Source organism: Lepidochelys kempii, chromosome 4, assembly GCF_965140285.1.
Source record: "Lepidochelys kempii isolate rLepKem1 chromosome 4, rLepKem1.hap1, whole genome shotgun sequence".
In the NCBI taxonomy this organism is placed as follows: Eukaryota; Metazoa; Chordata; order Testudines; family Cheloniidae; genus Lepidochelys; species Lepidochelys kempii.
In genome coordinates, this window is record NC_136383.1 from 137,326,013 (window position 1) to 137,353,247 (window position 27,235).

Sequence of the window (27,235 nt, forward strand, 5' to 3'; positions counted from 1 at the left end):
CAATACACTTTTGACCTTAGAATTAGTGCGTTTGGGTGTTGGCCAAGAGATCGAGTAAACCAAGGATTCTGTAACCCCCCCACCCCCAATCCTTTATAACACTGTTTAGTGCTGAAGAGTGAAAGAGTTTATAACACCGTTAACCCTTTTGAGTTTTGAGAGCAATACAACAGTTCCCTATCCCATTGTAATTCCCTGGAGGCAGTGGATTGTGGGAGATTTTGATGGGGACTGTGGGAGAAGACCGGATACTCCCATAATTCTCAGGGACACTCCCATAAATCCCTAGCATTGGCGCTGGTTCCTAAGTCCTCTTCTCTGAGTGGAGGCCGGGGCCCGGGATGAATGCTTGACAAGAAAGGTTCTGCTGGAAGTCCTGCCGTAAATACAGGTGAGAGCCTTGCTTAAGGTCATAAAGCAAGAGCTGTGGCATAGCCAGGACTAGAACCCAGGAGGCCTGACGCTTCTGCTTTAACCACCAGCCAACACCCCTTAGAGGTTTTGCCCAGGGTGCCTGGGCATCGACTGGCGCAGAGGAGGAGGTGGCAAAAGTCCAGAAGTATAGTTTAAAATAAGGGTCGGGTAAAGCCGTGGCGGAAGTGGCTGCAGGATTGATTTCAATTGATTTCTACCAGGGCAGGATCTGGGCTCAGGCAAACGTTAAGGCTAATGCCCTGGCCAAATCACAGCTCAGAGGGCTGCCCTCTCCCTGCAGCTTTCTCCCGCTTGACTCTCCTCAAGGCGACTGAGTGCCTCTGCTTCCCTCCATACAGCTCTGGGAAAGGGATGGCTTGACCGTCACCCCCGTGCCCCTCCCCCCAGGCATTTGCCTGTATAACCACTCTCAGCTGGGGCATCAGTGCTTGAGCTCCACAACCAAAGCACAAGCTCTGCTAGAGCAAAACCAGTAATAGCTGGCAGCTATAGTAGACTCTTACTCCCTTATGGGGACCAGCCACTAGAGGGGGCCAAAGACCCACACTCAGCCAGGGTAAGCTCAGCTTGAGATAGGGTGATCAGGTGTCCCGATTGTATAGGGACAGTCCCGATATTTGGGGCTTTTTCTTATATAGGGTTCTATTACACCCCCACACACCCTGTCCCGATTTTTCACACTTGCTGTCTGGTCACCCTATCTTGAGATCTACCCCCAGACTGATGCAGCACATCGCAAACCAGCCCATTGCTTGCAGTCAGTAGTGGGGCTAAAAGCCAAGAGCTCCTTTCCCCTAGTTCAAACAGTAGCAGGGCCTGCTTTGCTCGCTGATGGTGTCAGGTTCAAGCCGAGGTGGTGGTGACCGAGCAGTGCTTTACTTTATCGTGTGACTTTCACAGATCAGGCTGTAGGGGTCTGTCTCGCAGCTGCTAAGTGACTTTGTTCATTATTAAATCCTGCTCGGCCACAGCAAATCCATCATCTCACCAATGAACAGACCACGGTGTCCCTTTCTTTGAGTCAGATACATCAAGGTCTTTACCAGCTGCTGTAAACTGGACCGGAGGTGCCGTTATGGGTCATTTCCACCTCCTCAATGTCACTGTCCTCTGCTCCACTTAACCTGACGGTGCCCTTTGTACTAGAGGAGAGTCAGAATATGGAGAGAGGATTTTGGAATCAGCCAGTCAGTCATAGCTAGGTGACGCCTCCTGAGATCAGCACTTGAGCTGAAAGCCTCTTGACTGGGCTGGTGCAGAAGGATCCTAGGCTCAGGTCCTCAAAGGGGTTTAGGTGCCTAAATCCCAATGATGTCAATGGGAGTTAGACACCTGAACACCTTTGTGGATTTGGGCTTTAGTGTCTGGGGCTCATTTCCTGCCTTGCTCTGCCTGAGCTGGGAATTGTTAAGAACATAAGAGTGGCCATAATGGGCCAGACCAATGGTCCATCTAGCCCAGTATGCTCATAGACTTTAAGATCAGAAGGGACCATCATGATCACCTAGTCTGTTGTTGCTGTTTTCCAACAGTGGCTCGTGCCAGATGCTTCAGAGGGAATGAACAGAACAGAGCAATTTATTGAGTGATCCATACCCTGTCATCCAGTCCCTGCTTCTAGAAGTCAAAGGCTCAGGGACACCCAGAGCTTGTGGTTGTATCCCTGACCATCTTGGCTATTAGCCTTTGAGGGACTTATTTTTGTTTAAACCCAGTTATATTTTTGGCCTTCACAACATCCCCTGGCAATGAGTTCCACAGGTTTAATGTGTGTTCTATGAAGAAGTACTTCCTTATGTTTGTTTTTTCACCTACTGCCTATTAATAGCCTTGGGTGATCCCTGATTCTTGTGTTATGCGAAGGGGTAAAGAACACTTTCTCTACACCATTCATGATTTTCACAGACTTCTATCATATCCCCCCTCAGTCGTCTCTTTCCTATGCTGAAAGGTCCCATCTTTTTAATCTGTCCTCATATGGAAGTTGTTCCATACCCTTAACCATTTTGTTGCCCTTCTCTGTACTTTTTCCAATGCTAATATATCCTTCCCGAGATGGAACCACCAGAATTGCTCGCAGTATTCAAGGTGTGGGGTACCATGGATTTATATAGTGGCATTATGATATTTACTGTTTTATAATCTATCCCTTTCCTAATGGTTCCTAACATTCTTTTAGCTTTTTGACTGCTGGTGCACACTGAGAGGATGTTTTCAGAGAACTGTCCACAATGTATATTTGGGATTATGACAGGTTTCAGAGTAGCAGCCGTGTTAGTCTGTATCCACAAAAAGAAAAGGAGGACTTGTGGCACCTTAGAGACTAACATAAGCTTTCTCTACACCATTTGAGCATAAGCTTTCGTGAGCTACAGCTCACTTCTTCGGATGCATTCAGTGGAAAATACAGTGGGGAGATTTATTTACATAGAGAACATGAAACATGATTATGTTTTCCAACGTGCATTACTTTGTATTTATCAACATTGAATTTCATCCGCCATTTTGTTGCCCAGTCACCCAGTTTTATGAGATCCTTTTGTAACTCTTTGCAGTCAGTTTTGGACTTAAGTATCTTGAATAATTTATATCATCTGCAAAGTTTGTCACCCCACTGTTTACCCCTTTTTAGATCATTTATGAATATGTCGAACAACGCTGGTCTTAGTACAAATCCTTGAGGGACACGGCTATTTAGCTCTCTCCATTGTGAAAACTGACCATTTATTCCTATCCTTTGTTTCCTATCTTTTAACCAGATCCATTGGAGGACTGGATTGCTTACTTTGCATAAGAGTCTTTGGTAAGGGACTTTGTCAAAGGCTTTCTGAAAGCCCAAGTACACTACCTCCACCGGATCATCCTTGTCCACAAGCTTGTTGATATCCTCCACAAATTCTAATAGATTGGTGAGGCATGATTTCCCTTTACCAAAGCGGTCTTGATTTTTCCCCAACATATTGTGTTCATCTATGTGTCTGGTAATTCTGTTCTTTACTGTAGTTTCAGTCAACGTGTCTGGTACTGAAGCTACCCTTACCGGCCTGTAAATGCCATCATCACCTCTGGAGCCTTTTTAAAAAATCAGCTTTACACTAGCTATCCTCCAGTCATCTGGTACAGAGCCTTCTTTAAGCAATAGGTTACACAGAACAGTTAGTAGTTCGGCAATTTCGTATTTGAGTTCCTTCAGAACTCCTGGGTGAATACCAGCTGATCCTGGTGATGTATTGCTGTTTAATTTAATCTCCTTTATTGACACCTCGGTGTGGGACAGTTCCTCAGATCTGTCACCTAAAAAGAAGGCTCAGGTGAGGGAATCTCCCTCACGTCCTCTGCAGTGAAGACTGACGAAAGAATTCATTTAGCTTCTCTGCAAGGGCCTTGTCTTCCTTGAGTGCTCCTTTAGCATCTCGATTGTCCAGGGGCCCCACTCAGTGCTTAATTTGTGCCAGGGCTTGCCAGGGCTGAGCCCTGGCCCCTTTAGATTTGACAGCACTTCTGGGCTTGCCTTGTCAGTTTTGAAAATTAAAAGATTGCTTGAGTCCCAGGACCTCTTTCATTACAAATTAAGCCCCTCCCCCTGCCCGTGCCCCTGAGTGCTTGGCAGGCTTCCTGCTTCTGATGTACTTAAAACATTTTTTTGGCCTGTCACTTGTTGTGTCTTTTGCTAGTTGCTCTTCAAATTCCATTTTGGCCTGCCTAATTGTACTTTCACTTGTACTTGACTTGCCAGGGTTTATGCTCCTTTCTATTTTCCTCAGTAGGATTTCACTCCCAATTTTTAAAGGATGCTTTTTTGCCTCTAACCATCTCTTTTACTCTGTTGTTTAGCCAGGGTGGCATTTTTTCCTCCTCTTAAACAGTCTTGTTTTTGGGGTGGGGTGGGGTGTGTGTATATATTTAGTTTGAACCTCTATTATGGTGCTTTTAAAAAGTTTCCATGGAGCTTGCAGGCTTTTCACTCTTGTGACTGTTCCTTTTAATTTCTCTTTAACTAGCTTCCTCATTTTTGTGTAGTTCCCCCTTTTTGAAGTTAAATGCTACTGTGGTGAGTTTCTTTGATATTTCTCACCCGCTCCCTTTCACCTGCACACAAAGATGTTAAATGTAAGTACTTTATGATTGCTATTATCAGCTGGTTCAGGTATATTCACCTCCTGTGCTCCACTTAGGACTACATCAAGAATTGCTCTCCCCTTGTGGGTTTCAGAACTAGCTGCTCCAAGAAGCAGTCTTTAATGGTGTCTAGAAATGTTATCTCTGCATCCCGTCCTGAGGTGACATGCACTCAGTCAATATGGGGATGGCTGAAATCCCCCATTACTATTAGGTTTTCTGTTTTTATAGCCTCTCTAATCTCCCTGAGCATTTCACAGTCACCATCACCATCCTAGTCAGGTGGTCAGTAGTTTATTCCTGCTGCGATACTCTTATTGATCAAGCATGGAATTTCTATCCATAGGGATTCTATAGTACAGTTTGATTCATTGAAGATTTTTACTGTATTTGACTCTACTTTCCTTCACATATAGTGCTACTCCCCACCAGCACAACCTACTCTGTCATTCCGATATATTTTATACCATAGTATTACTGTGTCCCATGGATTACCATCATTCCCTCCAATTTCTGTGATTCCTGTTATATTCATAGCCTCATTTAATACCAGGCGCTCAAGATCACTCATGGTAGTATTTAGATTTCTAGCATTTGTATACAAGCACTTATCAAATTTGTCAATATTTGTTTGTCCGCCTTCATGTGATGTAATTGAATGGGACTCTTTTTATTTGACTGTTTCTCTTCAATTCCTACCTACGCTTTATCAACATCTATCCTCTCCTCTTTATTAGGATATAATCCCTGTTAATAGATCCTCCCCCTACGAATGTCTTTGTCCAAACTGTGTGCTCCTCCAAACCTGTCGACTTTCCCCCAGCCCTTAGTTTAAAAATTCTTCTACAATTTTTTATATTATACATGACCTCAGTCAGGTTCCATTTTGGTTTAGGTGGAGCCCATCCTTCCTGTGTAGGCTCCTCCTTTCCCAAAAGGTTCCCCAGTTCCTAATAAACCTAAATCCCTCCTCCCTACACCATTGTCTCATCCACACATTGAGACCCTGCAATTCTGCCAGCATAACAGGCCCTGGGTGTGGAACTGAAAGCATTTCAGAGGCTGCGACCATGGAGGTCCTGGACTTTAATCTCCTACCTAACAGTCTAAACCAGGACCTCTCTCCTACCTTTCCCCATTGGTACCTACAAATATTGTAACCATTGGCTCCTTCCCAGCATTGCACATCAGGCTGTCTAGATCAGTGTCGCTCAACTTTTCCAGACGACTGTCCCCCTTTCAGGAGTTTGATTTGTCTTGTGTACCCCCCTCCCCCCCAAGTTTTACCTCACTTAAAAGCGACTTGCTTGCAAAATCAGACATAAAAATACAAAAGTGTCACAGCCATACTCGTACTGAAAAATTGCCGACTTTCTCATTTTTACCATATAGTTGTAAAATAAATCGACCGGAATATAAATACTGCACTTACATTTCAGTGTATAGAGCAGTATAAACAAGTCGGCCGAATGAAATTTTAGTTTGTACTGACTTCGCTAGTGCTTTTTCTGTAGCCTGTTGTAAAACTAGGCAAATATCTAGATGAGTTGATGTGCCCCCTGGAAGAGCTCTGTGCACCCCCAGATGTAGGCGTACCCCTGGTTGACAACCACTGGTCTAGATGTCTCAAGATCATCACACCCAGCAGGCAATTCACTGAGCGGTTCTCCTGATCTCCACAAACCCAAAAGTCTGTATTTCTAATAGTCGAATCCCCCATTGCTATTACCTGTCTCTTCCTAAGAATAGGGGTCTCCTCCCCAAGACAGTTATCCTCAGTGTGAGAGGGTACCATGCCACCATGGTCACATGCAGGACCCATGGCAAAGCTGCACCATTTCTCCAGACTTTGGCAGTAGAGCCCTGGGGCCATTAGTGATTGTGTGTGTGTAGGGGGGTATATTTGTTTTGTGTGAGTTGTTCGAGTTCTGGTTGGACCTTTGGTTTGTTGTTTGGATTTTGCAGAGCTGAGGCATCATAAAAGTCCTTCCAACCCACCTAAGTCATCTGCGGGGAGTGGTGGGGACACATGTCTGCAGCCTCTGCAGGTTCATTTTACACCGCATTATTTCGTGCCGAGCACCCGGGCACTATCTGAGCTGATACTTCCCCAGCCCACTCCCCCACACACGCCCTCTTTTCCACTTCCACCTCTAAGCTGGGAGGAGGAAACAAAGGAGGTCCTGTTGCCTGAGCCTGGCTCAGAGTGGCTCTTGCTAAGCAGACGCGCGGTCACGTATGTGCCACCTGGTAACAGGAGTGCTTTGGGATGTACAAATTTGCTCTGTCGGGCATAAAAACGAGCGCCTATCACCGAACCGCCAGGCTTCCTGTTTTTGTGCTTCCCCCACCCCCTCCGACACCAGATCTGGGTGGGACCCAAACCACAATGTCAGTGGCACAGCCCATCGGAGGGGAAATACCCTTCCCGCCGCAGGCTTGAGGAAGGGCCATGCAGATCATTCCCTCGCCCAGACACACAGCAACACTTTGCTCTTAGTTAGAACCTGTTGTTGGAGGATTTCTCGTTGCTTTCCAACCACCCAAGAACCCTCACATCTCCCCCTGTGAAGTGGTAAAATGTTAACCAGACACAAAGTAAAGGGTCTGTCTCAAGTCACAGAGCAAGGGAATGTCAGAGAAACCCAGGGGTCCTAGCTCCCAGGCACTAATTACTAGGCAATAGTACATCCCTGCTAAGGGGCTGGTGCTGTTTAAGTGCTAGCCATACGCTTCGGGCTGCACGTGGCGTGGAAGACGACGCGGGCCCTGCTCTCAACATTTTTCTGAGCCCAGATCCTCCCCTGGTGTAAGCTGGTATAAATCAATGCTGCACCCCCTTATGGCAATAGCAGAAGTGGGACTAGAACACAGGTCCCCAAGGTCCAGTACAGGAGCTTGTCACTGGATCACGCTGCCCTCCCGTAGCACTGCTTGTGCTCTAGCAGTCATTGGAAACCTTTTCTCCCAAGTGGTCTGCTCAGGAACTCCCCATGGGTGTGTTGTGATTCAATGGGCAGTAGCGAGGGGGCTGTGTTAGCCCTGGCCTCCTTCATTCACGATCAGAAAAGGGGGAATAAACAGCCTCCGAGCGAAATTCACCGCCTAAAGTGGGCAGGGGAGGACAGAGAAATAACAGCCTGGAAGATCATACTCTGGACCTGGGATGAGGAACTCCTTAGCTCTGACCCACTGGCTTGCTCAGTCATGTTATGTATTCTTTCCATTCATGCTTTGGGTTTTCCCCCGCAATAAAACAAACACCGATTAGAGACCAAATTTCTGTTAACGACAATCTCCCTTGTTGTGCCTGCGGTCCTTTGTGAGCTCCTTGCAGGTAGCAAGGAGACAGTTCAAACATCCACCTCGCTGTGCCCACAAATCAAACGGACATCGAGATGCCAGCACCCATCCCTGCAAATGAGTTCAGGGGCCAGCTCAGGCGAGGAGCTAAATCTCCCTTGAAAAATGTGTCCCCTAAATCAGTGCTTCTCAAGCTCTCTGATGTGGGGGACCAGCAAATTTTTTCCCCAATGTGCACGCAGACCGGCAGCCGATGGCTCGCGGACCAGCACCAGTCCAGGGACCACCACTTTGAATAGCACTGCCCTAAATGACTAACATCATACAAAATTACCTGCATGAGTGCTTATCTCTCTCTGCCTTGCTCTTTATGCTGAGCGCTGTGTAAATGTATGGAGCTATATAAATGATTAATGAAGATAATCTAGATCTGCCTAGAGATAACGAGAATCGAGATGATGGGTGGAGCAGGGGGTTTGCTACAGACATCTCTCTGCTTCCAGAAGCTATCTAGGAGGAGGCTGTGTCAGTAGTGAGGGAGATTGAAAAGACAGGGGATGTTTAATTTAGGGAGGAGAAGAATAAGAAGAGATGTGATAGAGGTACACAAACTAATGAATGGGACAGAGAAGGGAATTTGGGCACTTCTGCCTAACCTAAATGAGGGGAAGAGATTTCTGACTGTAGACAGCTTTTCAGTCGGATTAGATACCTGAGGGAGGAAAGAGAAAGCAAGGAAGGCCAAGGAAGAACAAGCAGAAGACAGTGACAGAGAAGATTGAATGCACTGGAGTCCCCTGGGAAGAACACTACAACTGGCGATCCCCAGTAATCAATGGAGAACCCGGACTGCCCCTTGTGTCAGCGACATAGGAGGAAATAAGGGCTGAGGGAAAGGCCTCACATGAGCCAGTGGATGGAAGCCGAAGCTAGACGAAGTCAGACTCGAAATCAGGTGCACATTATTAACAGTGAGGGTAATTAACCATTGGAAGAACTTGTCTAAGGACTTAGTGGATTCTCCGCCATTTGGAGTCTATGTCTCTCTGAAAGATGATGTTCTAGTTCAAGTTATCGGTTTGATGCAGAAATTACTGAGTACGTTTTTATGGCCTGTGTTATGCAGGAAGACAGAGCAGATGATCAAAATGGTCCCCTCTGGTCTTAAAGCCTACAAAACCTATAAAACCTGTGGCACTCATTGCCACTAGACACTAAGGCCAAAAGCTTAAGGTAATTCAGAAAGGGATCAAACGTATCCGCATTTGGTAGGGGGTTGGGCTCTGTCGGCTGTGGGATGGGGGTAAACTGTATCAGGGCGCCCCAGACTTTGGCTAGATGCTGCTTTTTGTTATTGCAGAAACCCAAAGAAACACTAACATCAGTAATGAGACAGTCCACCACTGCACTGCTAGGACCAGAGGCTTTTGGGAGGGATATATGCATTCCTGCTTCAGGGTATAAGACAATCACTGTCTGACAGGCCTAGGATGACTCTTCCCCTATAACTGTTCACTAGGGAGTTCCATGTGCCATTGTCTAAGTAGTAACTGGTCCTGGCCTCTGTCAAAGACAGGGACCCTGGTCTGACCCAGTCTGGTGGTTCCAGTCTGGGATTATGTGAGTGGGTCGGTTGTGAGAGCAGGGGGCTGGACATGATCACCCAGCAGGTCCCTTCCAATCTTATGTCCTATGTTCCTAGTTCCCACGGTGGGGGGGGGGGAAAGCAGGTCATTGCTGTTGTTGTGTTGAGGATGGGTCTTCCTCACTGATCACCTCTTCACACTGTAGATGCTTGTTCACAAAGCAGAAAAACATAGCCTTCAAGGGTCTGCTATTGACCACTGTCTTCCTGCTTTCAGGGCACAGTGAATTGTGGGCATAAACCCTGGTCATCCAAGCTTGCCATGGGAATTGGGTCCCTAGACATTCAATGTAATGGCCATCTAATTGCACCAATGAGATGGGAAGCTGGGTTTCAAACCCAGAGCCTAAGAAAACATTTCTGTACTCCATTGTCACCAAATGGAATTAAACCCATGCGGAGACGCCATGGTGGTGGGTGAGATTAAAGCCATCAACATTCTTAGCCCTGTGTGTATTACAAAAGCACCTAGAGGCTTCAACTGAGATCAGGGGCTCCATTGTGCCAGGCACTGTGAGAGACAGCTCCCACTCCAAAGAGTTTACAATCTGAATAGATAACTAAGGCAAACAAAGTCAGGAGAGAAATGAAGTGCGTGATCTCCACATTACAGGTAGGAAACTCAGTGACTTGCCCAAGGTCACAAGGGAGTCAGTGGTGGAGCCAGGACGTGAATTCTGATCTCCTGAGTCCCAACCCACTGCCTAAAACCCAAGACCATCCACCCTCTTTAATGGAGCAATGGACAAAGAGACACCTGCCAAACAAGAGAGGGGGGATTAGGGCGAGGCTGTGACCTTAGCACCTCCCTGTGCAGCTGATACATCAATGGCCTTGCTGTAAATGAAATAGGTAAGGGGCCCGTTATCTACAGAGGATCTGGTCGTAATGCAGGATAACTTCCCAAGGAATCCAGCGCAGGCTCAAGACGTACTGCAGCACATGGATTCTCTCTGTCTCTCTCTCACACACACACACCCCTGCCTTCCTGCTCTTCCAGTATAAGCCCCAGTCAAACTCCAATTCTACTTTGCAGGCCAACATTTGGCCTGTAGGTTGGACTGGCCGTGGCCTGGCCTCCCACGGGATGCATCAGGAAGCTACCAAGTGGCTGTACAAACATGGTGTATATGTTGTGATCAATCTCTTGTTCTCTCACTTCACCTCTCTCGGCTCCTTCTCATGCCAGCTGCCTGGGAGACGGTGAGTCACGTTATCTGGGGCCTATTCGAAGGAAAACTCCCGTTGACACCAGTGAATCAAAGGAACAGAGCAGGGGTTGGGAGGGCAGGGAGTTCACATGATCAGATTCCACACTGGGCCCAACTGCAAGGGGGTGGAGGCAAAGGAGGTTTTAAGCCCCCTGTGCACCATCCCGATTCAGCGGTGCTTTGAATGCCAAAATAACCCCGGCATACGCTAGGCAACCAGGCAGGGGAGGAGAGGGGTCCCAAGCTGGCTGTGTGTAGCAGTGCTGCTCAGAATCCCCGTACCACCAGATGCTATGGGCCTGTGGCATGCCCCTGGACCCCCAGCTATCCTATGCAATACCTGCAATGGCGGGGGTGGGGGTGGGGAAGGGATTCCCCTCTGTTTGGCTAAAGGGGCTGTAATTAGTGTGGTTGCTCAGTAGTTCGCCAGGATACCGTGACTTGGAGGCAAGCCCTGTGGGTGCTTCAGCAGCTAGGCCTTGTAGGCAGCGCTAGCCCTGGTGGGTCCCAATAATTGCTCAGACACCTGGCCAGGTAAAGGGAAGTGCAGTGGGGAGGGGGGCTGATAGGCGTCGTAGTCTCCTGCTTTGCAGATCCATCACAGGACTTTTCTGGCCCCACAGTGGCTTATAGGGGCTCCAGTGAGAGTGAAAATCTCATCTAAGACCGGAAGGGACTATTTTGATGATCTAGGCTGACTTCCTGTGTAACACGGGCCATAGATTGCACCCAGCTAACTCTGCAGTGGAGGGGATTTTTCTTTTGCCATCATGCATGAGTAGTAGAGGCATAAGAAAGGTTTTAGCTCAAATTTGAGCTAAATTTTCATTTGCAACACTTGATTTTCAGGGTCCCACAAGCACTTCAGCTAAGGTCATTTATGTACAAACATTTAAACATTTCTCATGTCTTTGCTACCTGCACACACAAAAAACCTCCTCCTTGATTCATAATAAACCAAGGCGCACAGTGCAAAAGAGTGAGGAGAATCCAGGAATCATAGAAATGTAGGGCTGGAAGGGACGTCGATAGATCATCTAGTCCGGTCCCCTGCACGGAGGCAGGACAAAGGATTATCTAGACCATCCCTAACAAGTGTTTATCTTCTCCAGTCCTAAAAACCTCTGATGATAGCGATCCCACAACCTCCCTCGACAATTTATTCCAGTGCTTAACCACCCTGACAGTTAGGAAGTTTTTCCTAATGTCCAACCTACACCGCCCTTGCTGCAATTTAAGCTCATTGCTTCTTGTCCTGTCCTCAGTGAATAAGAAGAACATTTTTTCTCCTTCCTCCTTATAACAACCCTTTACGTACTTGAAAACTGTTATCATGTCCCCCCTCAGTCTTCTCTACACTAAACAAACCCTGTTTTTTCCCAATTTTTCGTCACCGGTCATGTTTTCTAGACCTTTAATAATTTTCGTTGCTTTCTTCTGGACTTTCTACAGTTTGTCCACATCTTTCCCGAAGTGTGGAGCCCAGAACGGACACAATACTCCAGTTGAGGCCTTGTCAGCATGGTGTAGAGCGGAAGAATTCCTTCTTGTCTCTGGCTTACCACACTCCTGCTAATACATCCCAGAATGATGTTTGCTTTTTTGTTTTTTGGGTTTTTTTTGCAACAGTGTTAGACTGTTGACTCATATTTTGGTTGTAATCCACTATGACCCGCAGATCTTTTTCTGCAGTCCTTCTTCCTAGGCAATCATTTCCCGTTTTGTATTTGCTCATCTGATTATTCCTTCCTAAGTGGAGTACTTTGCATTTGTACTTACTGGTTTTCAAGATCATTTTGAATTCTAATCCTGTCCTCCACAGCACTTGCAACCCCTCCCAGCTTGGTATCGTCCGCAAACTTTGTAAATGTACACTCTATGCCGTTATCCAAGTCATTTATGAAGCTATCAAATAGAACCAGACCTCGGACAGATCCCTGCGGGGCCCTTTTTGCTTGGCTGTGAACCACTGATAACTACTCTCTGAGTATGCTTTCCAACCAGTTGTGCACCTGCCTTATAGTAGCTCCACCTAAGATATATTTCTCTCGTTTGTTTATGAGAAAGTCATGTGAGACAGTATCAAGAGCCCTGCTAAAGTTGAGATTGGTCACATCTATTGCTTCTCCCATAACAGGGTGCACCAGGCCTTTCATGGCCCTGGGCTAGAGACCCTATGGTCTTACCACAGCCTGCCCCAGGAAGGTGCAGCAGAGATGGGTCCTCCAGGCCTGCCTAGACAGGCCTCATGGAAACAGCCAATCAGAGCCTAGCTGACGCAGATAAAAGGAGCTGCAGGGCATGAGCAGGTCAGTTCCTGGCTGAGATTTGAGGGGTAAAGATAAGGGGGCTATGTGAGGAAAGACCCAGAGAACAGCAACAGGGAACGGGAGGCAGCAGTACATGGCTGCTGCTTATAGGGTCCCTGGGTTGGGACCCAGAGTTGTGGGTGGGCCTGGGTCTCCCTCCAGCCAGTACTGAAGTGGGCTAAGCCCCAGAAAGGGGACACAGCTAGTTTAAAAGCCCAGCAAAAGGGGCTAGGTTTAAAGGGCCCAGAAACAGGGCTGAAGACCGTGGTGAAGGCAGATAGTTTTGCTGGACTTTTGCTAACCTGGCCAGGGTTTGTCCATTTTTGATTGAGGGCTGGGCTGCTGAAGACCTGCCTAGCGAAGCTGGCAACCTACAAGGGGCACCAGGACCAGTACAAGTGTGCAGTACCATACCCCAGCCACTAGGAGGCACTCAGGAGATGAGTGCACCGTATCGCACAGCCCACAACCCCAAAGCTTGTTCCTCTGTCAAAGGACATTAGCTTGGTTTGATATGGCATCACCACCACCCCGAGACCCCACCGCCCATTCACTCCTCTTGGCCCCTCCCTGCCGTCGCTCGCGTGTACAGCCAGTAGGAAGTGATGGGGCCGTGGCCCTCTGCCTCCCCCTGTTCCGGCACCCATGTCTGACCTCCTTGTATCAAAGTCTTACAGCCCACTGGAGACTAGATTGTTACGTGCCACAGGCAGAGAATAGGAGGCACTGAGGGGCATCGATGCCCGAGACCTCCACAATGGCAGGAAAATGATTAAGTGGGATATACCCAGATAATCCTGGCAAGTGACCCATGCCCCATGCTGCAGAGGAAGGTGAAAACCCCCAAGGGACACTGCCAATCGGATGTGGGGAAAATTTCTTCCCGCTCCCTGGTGACCAGTTAGTCCCTGAGCATGTGAGCAAGAACCAGCCAGGCAAGCACCTGAGAGACTAAACGCTCTGTGCCACCTCAGAGCGCTGGCCCTCCCCGCCCAATGTCCCATCTCCAGCCATGGCCAAACTGATGCTTCAAGGAGATTAATACATTGGGTGGAAAATATCCCTTCCTGACCCCTGCAGGTGGCAGCTGAAACCCTGAAACATGAACTTTTAGGAACATAAGACGAAAACCAGAAATGAGTCCCAGGGTTGCTGAGCCCTGCCTCCTACCATCACAAGCAACGCTGTTGTACAGTCCGTGTTTAGACATTGTCATTCCGCCATGGCAAACCTCCTTTAATCTTTATAATAATGCCTAACTCTTATATAGCACTTCTCATCAGTAGATCACAGAGCACTTTACAGAGGAGGTCAGTGTCTTTTATCCCCATTTTACAGATGGGGAAACTGAGGCACACGGCAGCAAAGTGACTTGCCCAAGGCCACCCAGCAGTACAGTGGGACAACCAGAGATACAACCCAGGTCGCCTGAGTCCCAGGCCAGTGCTCTATCCATTAGGCCACACAGCTATCATCCTACCTGCCAACATCCGTTGACAAAAACCCATACAGAAAATGTGCATGCATCTTCTTATAGTTGCGTAAATTCAAGCAAAACCGTCAAAAGCGTGTGCCTTTCCATTTTAAAGTTCTTCTGTAGCAAACTGAGAAAACTGCATTCATCGGTAGGGAGCGTAGAATGTCTGCCAGGTTTCATATGCTGTATATAAACTAATCAAAACTGTGCATGCCGTATTTCCGATATTGTTCCTACTCTTTTACGGTGATGTTGCAGGAATACGGTAAAGGATGGTTCCTACTCCTAATTTAATTAGCCTTAAATTCCCTCTCCCTCCATACCCCCCACATGGGGGAAAGCAATGCAGAAAATCAAGCCATTGAAAACAATTCTGTAGCGGTGAACTTAGAAGGGCTGTACATCTGAAGGTCTCCGTCCTGCAAACACTTATGCATGTGCTTTGTTTTAAGGGTGTACACAAAACGCATTTCCACTTTTCCCCCCTGCCAAAATATTTGCTCTGTGACCTCAGGGAACAGCTACAGAAAACAGCAAGAAGTTCTCATCTCCAATTCGAAAGCTGAGTAGGGTGAAAGGAGAAAGCTGAGAGGTGTGAATATTAAAAAGAAATCGAAAAGTTTGCTTAGCATCATATCCTGCAAGACAGTCTGGGGAATGTGAATATGGGAGAATCTAAGTGATGGGAGGTATTAGGCAGACAGGAGATGACTTTGACACACTGTAGTATCAAGGCTATTTCTTAACACACACAGATTGCTCTCTGCAAAAAGAAAAGGAGGACTTGTGGCACCTTAGAGACTAACAAATTTATTTGAGCATAAGCTTTCGCGAGCTACAGCTCAGCTTATGCTCCAATAAATTGGTTAGTCTCTAAGGTGCCACAAGTACTCCTTTTCTTTTTGCGGATACAGACTAACAGGGCTGCTACTCTGAAACCTGTCAGAGTGCTCTCTGATATCCATCCCATACACATACACTGGGGCTTGAGCCCAACTTCAGGAAAATCAGGAGATAGCTTGAGTTTCCAAGTAGATCTGTTAAAATGGCCAAAACTCTGTACTTTTCAGAGAAAAGTAATCCTGGCACATCTGCCTCCTATGCAACATGCTCATCTAAGTTTCTGATACATGCCTGGAGTAACTTCCCCGCACTTTGCCTTTGGGGCATACTAACAGCTGCAGGGTCGCTTCAAAGGAGCATTCTGAGCCTGGGTAAGTGTACACAGCCTCCTGGGTGCAGCCCTTTGAGAATTCATTGCTACTTATCTCTGATATCTAGTTGTCTTTCTTCAAAGGGGTTGGATCAAATATTTCTTTAGGAGGAAGTCCTACTGGGGTCTTAAGAACCTCCTTACCCTAGGGAGATACAGGCACTTGGAGACTATAATTGGGGTCATAAAAGTACCCCAGAGGGAGATGGAGGGTAGAATTCATGAGCCAGCAGGAATCAAAGGGTATGCCTACGCCGGGGCTGGAGGTTGATTTCCAGCTCAAGCAGTCTTGCCCATACTAGCTTTGGTTGAGCCAGCAGGCTAACAGACTGATGGGTAGCCGTGGCAGCGTGAGTGGTGAGACAGGCTAGCCATCCCGAGTCATACCTCGGGGGGTCCAGACAGGATTGTATTTAGGGCAGCCAGCCCATCCCCAACTGGGGCAGCCACAGCTACCCTGCTCTTTTTCGCGCACTAGCTCAATCAAAGCTCACCCAGGTATGGCTACCTGAGCTGGGAATTACACCTCCAGCTCCAGCCTCGACTTACCCAAAGGGAGGTGCCGAGATGGCAACACACTGACCAGATGTAGTTAGTCTGACTATGTGCTGCTGGTGGGTGGGGTAAGATGATTGTATTGCATTTTGCTTTTGTAATCTGAAATGTTCCACCATGCCCCTGGCTGGGTCAGCGGCTCCAGGGTTGGATTTTGGATCTTCTGACCCAGAAATGTAGACCTCACTGCCTCAGCAAGACACAGCTCTGTTGGCTCAAAGCCAGTTGCAGACTCGTAAACCTGTCTGTGGTCCAACCATGGAAAGGACAGAGCCAGGCTGTGCAATTGGGGGTCACATAAATAATCGGCAGGGCATCAGCACTTGGGCAATTTCTATTATAGGTGGAGCTGGGAGTGAGCCCTCTGGTTAGGGTTGCCTAACACTTCCCATTCTAAGACCCTGTTTTCAGTTGCTTATAACTTTTCCAAATTTTAAATGTTTGGCCTGAAATTTTCCATGCTGGATGTCTGGATCAGACTGATTTATGCATTTATTTATTTTGTTTTATTTTATTACAGTTTCAGCTAAAACACTTCAACAATTCCAGAACAAGCTTAGGGGAAAATACACTGTTTTGTCTATGTTAAAAAAAAGCGGTCTAACTGTTTAGTTGTACAATCTAGGATGTATCAACCAAGATATTTCTAGTAGAGATAGGGAAGTAGGAATGCCAAGGCACTGGTAAGACCCCATCTGGAATACTGTACAATTCTGATCAGCCATGTTCAAGAAAGGCAAAATGGAAGTGGAACAGGTGCAGAGAAGGACTACTAGGATGATCAGGAGAATGATCTTATGAGAGCAGACTAAAAGAGCTTGGCTTGTTTAGCCTAACAAAAAAATAAAATATAATAAAAGGCTCTTTTCAACTCCATCAGTGGCATAAACACTAGGGAGGGAGAAGAGCTATTAAAGTTAAGGACAGGAATAAATGGGAATAAACTAGCCAGGAGTAAATTGAGGCTGGAAATTAGAAGATGGTTTCTCACCATCGGAAAAGGGAGACTCCACAACAGCATCCCAATGGGAGTAGTGGGGGCAAACAACCCAACTAGTTTTAAGAGGGAGCTTGATAAATTTCTGAATGGGGTGATATGACGGGCTTGTCTGCGATAGCAGGGGACTGGAGGCAATGACTCTGGAGACCCCTTCCAGGCCGCTCCCTATGTTTCATGGAGAAGCTCTAGCATTTCCATGCTTTGGAGTAGGGAGTTTAAATTTGGCAGAGGAGCTGCCTTGGTGTCAGGGGTGAGTCTTTTGCTGGTCTTGTGAGAATCCACCCAAATTTGGTCAAGTTATAAGTGTCTGAAAAAATCTCATTTCACACATGCTCAGTATAGGTTTGTTAGAATTTGACAGCTAAATCCTCTGAAATTTTCATCTGCACTGAGCACGCTCCAGTCCCTCACAGCTCCTACCTGCCGAGAGGACCACGCATGTGCCATCCCCACAGTGGACTGCAGGGGCTGAGCAGGGTTTTCTCATCAATTGCTCCTTCTGACATCCAGGGCTTGCTTTATCACCAGACACAGGAACCGAGAGCAATCAGATAGTTTCTCCTGTGCTGTCCCGAGAACAAGGACACTGGCAGGCTGGAATGTGGAGGTGTGGGAGGTGGGGGCTGGGGAATAGGAGCATAGGTGCCGACTTTCGAATGTGCTGGGGGGTGCTCCTCCCCAGGCCCTGCCCCCACACCATCCCTTCCCCCAAGGCCTCACCCCCATCCCGCCTCTTCCCACCCCTGCCCTGCCTTTTCCCGTCCCCTTGCCCTTGTGCATCCTGCCCTCACTCTTCCCCCTCCCTCCCAGCGCTTCCTGCACACTGCGGAACAGTTGATCTGCGGCAGGCGGGAGGTGCAGATAGGCGGGCTGCCGGTGGGTGCTCCAGCCCTGGAGTCGGTGCCTATGATTAGGACTGAAGATAAGCTGGGAAGCAGAAGCATGCTGTGGGGAGAGGGATAAGGGCAGATATCAGCTCGGAGGAGCGGGGAAGGGGTTTGTGACAGATTCAGTGGACACATGGAGTATTCAAAGACTATGGTATCAACGTTAGCATTGTTACATGTATCTGTCTCCTTGTTTAATGCATGACTGGGAGGTGCTCAGATATTACAGTGAGTGTAGTATGAGAACCTGTACAGGACAGAACTGAATCTGCATGGCTAGGGATTGTTTTCTTGCTCCGGGGGGCTGTAACAGGTGTTTCCTGCTGGAACTGAAATCACTAGGGCGTAATTCACGCAAATCCCTAGGCAGGTAACCGGTCTGGAGAATGGGGAAATTGTGCAGATTGGTCTGACCTGATTCAAGAGGCCTAGCAAAGAAAGAACTGAAAGCTGTATAAAGTGACCAGCCTGTTATATGGAGAGAGAACGCTCACTCCCAATCCAAAAACTGCCATAAGACTGACCAGGGCAGGCCCTGCAAGAGGATCCGAAGTGATCCTTTGAAACCCATGAGCGTCTGCATGTGGAAGGTGGGTGCCACCTGGGGAGCTGGACATGCAGATAAGCTGTGTATTGTTTTTCAGATCTGTTTTCTCTGTCATGCTTTTATTCTGTATAAACAATACTTTGTGGAAGTTGTTTGGCCATTGGTTAACCCTGTCCTTGCCCCTGAGGGAAGAGGCTGCCTGTGCTGAACTATTGTGTGATCTGCTGAGGGGATCACAGCCTAGATCCTTGGTTTCGAGGAAGAGAATTGTGGGACTCCACCCTGGAAAACGTAACGTCTAGAGACCTGCACATAAGTGGCGTTTCCTCAGGAAAGTCATAATGGGATCAGAGGTGCAGTTACCTCAGGAACTGTGACAGTGGCAGGGGCTGAAAGGGGAGGCTGGAGGTGTTTGGTGAAAGAAGGGTCTATCATCACTAGGAGACACTCCCTTCCACAACCGGGAATAGAACCCACGATTCCCACGTTTCAGTGTTTCTCTGCTGGCTAGCTGTGAAACCCATGGGGGAAAGTGAACGCTCCAGCCACCTGTAGTGGCTGGCCCACAAGAGGGTATTGGTCTGCTATCAGGTACTCTGTTAGCTGCAGAGGTCAGTGCTATGGATCTAAAGGCGCCAATCCTGCTGATGACTTGTTTGGGGTCGAGATGATTCCACATGCTGGAATAGCTGGTTTTTTCAGTTTTAAAAAGATCTAGGAAAAGACAAAATAAGTAGTGGAAAAAAAGAGTAATTACACGACCACATACAGAATGTATCATAGTTAAGGTCACGATTTTGTCACGGTTATTTTTAGTAAAAGTCACGGACAGGTTGCGGGCAATAAACAAAAAATCACAGGAGCCTGTGACCTCTCTAGAGACTAACCAATTTATTTGAGCATAAGCTTCCGTGAGCTACAGCTCACTTCTTTTTGCGAATACAGACTAACACGGCTATTACTCTGAAACCTGTGACCTCTCTGTGACTTTTACTAAAAATAACCGGGGGGGAAGGAGGGAGGAATGAAACTACTATGGGTGGGGGAACAGCTCTGCCTCCTGCCCTGGCCACAGCCACTGACAGCAAAAGCCAAAGAAGTCACGGTCACAAAGGTCTGGTAAAGTTACAGAATCTGTGACTTCTCTGACTAAATCGTATCCTTAATCACAGTGCTTAGGCAGCAGGAGCCTGAACGAAGACTGCATGGAAACCTTTATTCTGGCATTTCTAAACATTTGAGTACATGGCTTTGCAACCTCAACGTTCCAGTCGTATTAATCTGTTCTCATATGAAAGCTGTTGTCCTTTTCTATACCTTTTACAATTCCAGTATATCTCTTTTTGAGATGGGGCAACCAGATCTGTAGGCAGCATTCAAGATGTGGGCCTACCATGGATTTATATAGAGGCAATAGGCTATTTTGCCTATCCCTTTCCTAATGATTCCCAACATTGTTTTTTCGATGGCCGCTGCACATTGAGCGGATGTTTCCAGAGAACTATCCACAATGACTCCAAGGTCTCTTTCTTGAGTGGCAACAGCTAATTTAGACCCCATCATTTTATATGTATAGTTGGGTTAATGTTTTCCAATGTGCATTACTTTGAATTTATCAACATTGAATTTCATCTGCCATTTTGTTCCCCAGTCACCCAGTTTTGTGAGATCCCTTTGTAGCTCTTCACAGTCTGCTTTGAACTTAACTGTCTTGGGTGGTTTTGTATCATCTGCAAATTTTGCCACCTCACTGTTCACCCCCTTTTCCAGATAATTTATGAATATCTTGAATAGGACTGGGCCCAGTACAGACCCCTGGGGGACACCACTATTTTCCTGTCTCCGTTCTGAAAACTGACCATTTATTCCTACCCTTTGTTTCCTATAGTTTAACCAGTTACTGATCCATGAGAGGAAGTTCCCTCTTATCCCATCACAGCTTACTTTGCTTAAGAGCCTTTGGTGAGGGACCTTGTCAAAGTCTTTCTGAAAATCTAAATATACTCTATCCACTAGATCACCCTTGTCCACATGCTGGTTGACCCCCACAAAGAATTTTAGCAGATTGATGAGGCATGATTTCCCTTTACAAAAACCATGTTGACTCTTCCCCAAAATACCGTATTCATCTATGTGTCTGATAATTCTGTTTACTATAGTTTCAACCAATTTGCCTGGTACTGAAGTTAGGCTTACAGGCCTGTAATTGCCAGGGTTACTCCTGGAGCCTTTTTTAAAAATTGGTGTCACAATAGCTATCCTCCAGTCATTTGGTACGGAAGCTGATTTAAATGATAGATTACATACCACAGTTAGTAGTTCTGCAATTTCACATTTGAGTTCCTTCAGAACTCTTGGGTCCATCTGGTCCTGGTGACTTATTACTGTTTAATTTATCAATTTGTTCCAAAACCTCCTCTAATGACACCTCAGTCTGGGACAGTTCCTCAGATTTGTCACCAGAAACGAATGGCTTAGATGTTGGAATCTCCCTCACATTCTCTGCAGTGAAGACTGATACAAAGAACTCATTTAGCTTCTCTGCAATGGCCTTATCTTCCCTGAGTGCTCCTTTAGCATTGCCATCATCTGGGGGTCCCACTGATTGTTTGGAAGGCTTCCTGCTTCTGATGTACTTAATTTTTTTCCCTGTTAATTGTTGTGTCTTTTGCTAGTTGCTCTTTATGTTCTTTTTTATCCGCCTAATTATACTTTCACACTTCACTTGCCAGAATTTATGCCCCTTTCTATTTTCCTCAGTAGGATTTCACTTCCAATTTTTAAAGGATGCCTTTTTGCCTCTAACCACCTCTTTTATTCTGTTGTTTAGCTAGGGTGGCATTTTTTTTCTGGTTCTGTAACTATGATTTTTAATTTGGGGTATACATTTAAATTGAACCTCTAATATGATGTCTTTAAAAACTTTCCATGCATCTTACAGGGATTTCAGTTTTGGCACTGTACCTTTTAATGTCTGTTTAATTAACTTCCTCCTTTTTGTGTTGTTCTCCTTTCTGAAATTAAATGCTACCACGGTGGGCTGCTTCGGTGCCCTCCCTCCCAGCCCCCGGGGCGTTAGATTTTATTTTGGTATGGTCACTATTACCAAATGGTTCAGCTATATTCACTTCTTGGACCAGATCCTGTGCTCCACTTGGGACTAAATCAAGAATTGCCTCTCCCCTTGTTGGTTCCAGGACTAGCTGCTCCAAGAAGCCGGCATTAACAAACTAGGGAAATACAACCTAGATGGAGCTACTACAAGGTGGGTGCATAACTAGTTGGAAAATCATTCCCAGAGGGTAGTTATCATTGGTTCACAGTCATGCTGGAAGGGCATAATGAGTGGGGACCCACAGGGATCAGTTCTGGGTTTGGTTCTGGGTCTGTTCAATGTCTTCATCAATGATTTAAATAATGGCATAGAGAGTACACTTATAAAGTTTGCAGACGATACCAAGCTGGGAGGGGTTGCAAAAGCTTTGGAGGATAGGATTAAAATTCAAAACGATCTGGACAAACTGGAGAAATGGTCTGAAGTAAACAGGATGAAATTCAATAAGGACAAATGCAAAGTACTCCACTTAGGAAGGAACAATCCGTTGCACACATACACAATGGGAAATGACGGCCTGGGAAGGAGTACTGCGGAAAGGGATCTGGGGGTCATAGTGTATCATAAGCTAAATACGAGTCAACAGTGTAACGCCATTGCAAAAAAAGCAAACATCATTCTGGGATGTATTAGCAGGAGTGTTGTAAGCAAGACACGAGAAGGAATTCTTCCGCTCTACTCAGCGCTGATTAAGGCCTCAACAGGAGTATTGTGTTCAGTTCTGGGCACCACATTTCAGGAAAGATGTGGACAAATTGGAGAAAGTCCGGAGAAGAGCAACAAAAATGATTAAAGGTCTAGAAAACATGACCTATGAGGGACGATTGAAAAAATTGGGTTTGTTTAATCTGGAGAAGAGAAGACAGAGAGGGGACACAATAACAGTTTTCAAGTACATAAAAGGTTGTTACAAGGAGGAGGGAAAAAATGGTTCTTGTTAACCTCTGAGGACAGGACAAGAAGCAATGGGCTTAAATTGCAACAAGGGCAGTTTAGGTTGGACATTAGGAAAAACTTCCTAACCGTCAGGGGGGTGAAGCACTGGACTAAATTGCCTAGGGAGCTCGTGGAATCACCATCATTAGGGATTTTTAAGAGCAGGGTGAACAAACACCTGTCAGGGCTGGTCTAGAGATAATCCTTAGTCCTGCCTTGAGTGCAGGGGACTGGACTAGATGACCTCTAGAGGTCCCTTCCAGTTCTCTGATTCTTTGATTTAAGGTGTGAAGAAATTTGATCTCTGCATCCTATGCTGAGGTGACATGTACCCAGTCAATATGGGGAAAGTTGAAATCCCTCATTAGTAATGAGTTTTGTAATGGTCTGCAGTATTGCTATATTCTTATTATTCAAGCATTGAATTACTATCCTTAGTGATTCTATGGTACAGTTTGGTTCATTTAAGATTACTTCACTTGACTCTATGCTTTCTTTCACATATAGGGTATGTCTACACTGCACTCTAAACCCGGTTCTGTGGGTCCTGCGTTTGTTGAGTCAGTGTTTCCAAACCCCCGTGCTTGAGTGTATTGCAAATCTGGGTTTACAATTGCTGGACCTGAGTCTCACAGCCGTGCTAGCGTGTCCACACTGTGCCACACAGATCTTCTGATCTGGTCTTGGGTTGACCTGCATTCACACTAGGGTTGCCAACCCTCCCGGTTTCATCATGAGTCTCCTGGAATCACACTCTATCTCCTGGAGGCTACTGCAGCCAAACTGGGAGATTTTAAGCACTAACAGTCCACTGGTGCAGCAGGGCTAAGGCAGGCTCCCTTACCTGCCCTGGCTCTGTGCCGCTCGCAAAAGCGGTCGGCATGTCCCTCTGGGTCCTGGGGAGGGGCAGGGGGTCTCTGTGCCCTGCCCTCACCCCAAGCACTGACTCCAAAGCTCCCATTGGCCGGGAACTGCGGCCAATGGAAACTCCGGGGGCAGTGCCCGCAGGCAGTGGCGTGCGGAGACCCTTTGGCCCCTCCGCCTAGGAGCCGCTGTCAGAGGGATGTGCTGGTCACTTTCATGAGCCGTCCGAGGTAAGCGCGGCCCCCTCACCCCCTCCTGTACCCCAACCCCATCCCATCGCGCACACCCAAACTCCCTCCCAGAGCCCACACTCAAACTCCCTACCCCAGCCCAGAGCCTGCATCCTGCTCCCCCTCCTGCACCCAAACTCCCTCCAGAGCTTGTACCCCACATCCCCTTCTGCACCCTAACCCCCTGCCCCAGCCTGGGGAAAATGAGAGCAAGGGAGCCACAGAGAGAGGGGGATGGAGTGGGGGTGGGGCCTCAGGGAAGGGGCAGGGGAAGGGTCTTTGGGTTTGTGCTATTATTAGACAGTTGGCAACCCCAGTTCACACTGCAAAATGACTGGGCTTTGACCCGAGGGACAGTCGGACTTGGACTCTGACCCAGTCTCCTAGCGGGGTCTTAGGATCTGAGTCCTGAGCGCTTGCTGACCCCAACCAGGCTGATTTGTGTGTGGACGGCAGTGGGGCTTGGGCTCCCACCTGGCAGCGTCGCCAGACCCAGCCAGAGAGAGTTCCAGCTCCCTGTTCTCGCCACCCTGTGACTTGTGCTGTGTCCACACAGCCGGAGCGACTGGCCCTGCCTGATTGCCGTGCAGCCTGACTCAGGATTTGGGAACGCTTGGGCTGGGCAAGGCTGGCGTCCAGCCCTCCCCCCAGGCTGGGCCACGCCGTTGCTCTTCCATTGCACTTCTCGGGAGCCGGAGCAAAGAGCACGCCCGGGCCTGGGGAAGGAGCGGCCAGGAGCGCAGCGGCTGGAGGGTTTGCTTTGCCCCTGGCCAATGCATGCACCGCCCCGGCAGGAGGAGCCTGAGCAGGGGGAGGGGATCTGGACCTGGCGGGGGCGGGTCCGGTCCAAGGCCCGGTTGCGGCAGCTGTGCGAGCCGCTGAGCGAGTCGGAGGCGCAGGGCGGCCCGGGGATTTGCTTTGCTGCTGCCTCCGTTCCCCCCCCCCCCTTTTTCCCGGGGAGGAAAGTTACTTCGCCGCCGCGGGCAGGGCGTCTGCAGCCGCAGGGAGCCTCCCTCTTTCCCCGGCGAGGAGGTCGCACCGCATCGTCCTCGCAGCGGGGAGCTTCTCCCTTCTGGGCACTGCAGCGTCCCCGCCAGGAGCCTCCCGGGTCCCCCGGGGCTCCGGCCGCCTCGCCCGGGGAGCCGGGCTGTGCCTTGCAGCGGGCCCCGAGCCGGCGCCGCAGAGACCCGTCCTTCCGCAGGGGCGCCCCGGGGAGCGGGGGACGCGTCTCCCCGCCCCGCCCGGAGCCATGTCCCTGCTGCGGGTGGCGGAGCCGGAGCCGCCGGCGCAGCGCTGGCTGCCCACCCACGTCCAGGTGACCGTGCTGCAGGCCCGGGGCTTGCGGACCAAGGGAGGGGGCGGCGGGGGGAAGCCGGGCACCAGCGACGCCTACACCATCATCCAGCTGGGCCGGGAGAAGTACAGCACCTCGGTGGTGGAGAAGAGCACGGGCAGCCCGGAGTGGAAGGAGGAATGCTCCTTCGAGCTGCCCCCGGGGGCGCTGGAGCTGGGGGAGCCGGCGGACTGGGGCGGGGGCTCCCCCCGCGGCCAGGGGGGCTGCGAGCTGGTGCTCACCGTCATGCACCGGGCGCTCATCGGCCTGGACAAGTTCCTGGGCCAAGCCACCGTGGCCCTGCAGCCGGTCTTCAGGGAGAGCCGCTCCATGAGGAGCCAGTGAGTATCCGGCAGGATCGGTCCCCTTCCCCTGGGGCTGGGTGTCGGGGCGAGGATTGCATTTACCCCCGTGTTGCAACGGCATCGGCCCCCCCCCCAATGCAAATCCGTCCAGGCTGCAACGCACGCCCCACTTTCCGCATTGCAATCTGCTAGCGCTGGGTTGTAAAGTTAAGACACCCCCCCCCCCCCCCCAGCCCTTTGAGCCGGGCAAAGCCCATGGGAGTTGAGTCACCCCTACGGAAATGGGTCTTTTCCCCCCCAACTCCGGGCGGGGTGGGCGAAAAGTTCAAGCAATCGCGTGCAAGAAACGTCCCCCATGAACTTCCTCGGCCCCCCGGGTCTGCGTGGCACGGAGCTGCCTGGCGGCGCCCCAGATGTTGTGAGCCCAGTTGCTGGAGCTGGTTGGCCATGGCGCAGCCCGCGCCACAGGAAGCTGGGTGCGGTTCAGCCTTTTACAGGGCTCCCTCCCGCACCGGGAAGACTTGGATCAGCTCCTGCTGAAATTGCTGCAGCGGGGTCTCCCCATCCCTTCTGGGCCAAGGGGGTTTCAAAAAAGCTTTGAGGTGCTTGGCTGGCAGCTGAGTGTTTTTTGTGTTTTGTTTTTTTTTTAAGCATCGGGTTGAATGCAAACTCGTCTTTCCGAGAGTTGGGCGTGTTTCACAGCTTGCCTGCACCAAATCCTAAACATCAGGGCGTCTAGCCCCTTCTGATCACTTAGGCTTGGCTGGCCTGCGTGAGTCTCTGCAGAGGGGCTGGGCATAAGCTCCACTCTCCATCCATTGGGTAGCGTCCCTCTCCTGGGCATGCCAGGAGACCGAGTGGTGATCTTGTGGAGACCAGGATTAACGGTGTTAAAGGGGTCAGAACATTGCTTTCCCCAAAAACCCAAACAAATCTGGTTTGTTTTTGCTCCACAGCACAACAAGGCTCTTGGGGCTCTGGCTTGCCTAATACGGGCAGTTTTTGGTGAAGAGGGGGGTGGGTTGGTAATGATGAAAAAAGGGAATAACTCTCCTCTGTGTAGTTCAGCAAATGCTCCCAGAAAAATAAGTTGATCGCTTGACTCTTACATGGGTGCCGAGGTGAAGAGATTGGAAGAGCGGATGGTTCGAAAGAGAAGTCCTATTTAAGTCACAAGGCAACAGTTTATCTGCAGGCTTGGAGACTTGATTGCTAGATCACAACCATTTGGAGGCAGTCCCACTTTAGTGTGTGTGAGAGAGTTTAACTTTTTTAACTTTAACTAAATTTAACTTTCAGTGCTTCTTGCAGCTTGCTCTGGGCATTGATGGATCATACTCTGGACAAGGTTGGAATGCACAAACTCTCCATAAGGAAACCAATGCCCCTTTGTCAGAGTATTTAAAGAAAGTGATAGTGCAAAGGGAGAGGCCTTGTGTCCCCACCATGCTAAATATTTAATTAGGGAAACCCAACAGTGTTAAATAAACAGAGTGGGCTGGCTTTACTTTGGCTCAGATCCTGAAGCTGGGTAAGCATGTGCTTAACTTTGTGCACAGGAGTAGTCCCACTGAATGTGGGAATGGAGCCTAAGGCTGGAAGCTCTTTTGCGGCAGGAGCGATCTTTTCGTTGTGTGGCTGGACAGTGCCTAGCACACCTGGCCCCTGATTTTGAGGTCCCTGGGTGCTATTTTAGCAACAGTAACAAATGTACCATACTGCTGTTCTCTTGTGAACCTTTTCCAGTGTTT

General features: G+C 48.6%; 1 protein-coding gene across 4 annotated transcripts in view; it reads left to right on the top strand.

Moving 5' to 3' along the window:
• Positions 1-24,508: 24,508 nt before the first annotated feature.
• Positions 24,509-27,235, top strand: part of RAB11FIP5 (RAB11 family interacting protein 5) — a 108,580-nt gene continuing 105,853 nt past the window's right edge. The window contains exon 1 of one of the 4 annotated variants that reach the window (XM_073342998.2): positions 24,509-25,520. In XM_073342998.2, the coding sequence (XP_073199099.1) occupies positions 25,096-25,520 (425 nt within the window). In that variant the 5' untranslated portion in view covers positions 24,509-25,095. The remainder of the gene's footprint in view (positions 25,521-27,235) is intronic. The other 3 variants (XM_073343002.2, XM_073343005.2, XM_073343004.2) reach the window with 3 other exon arrangements.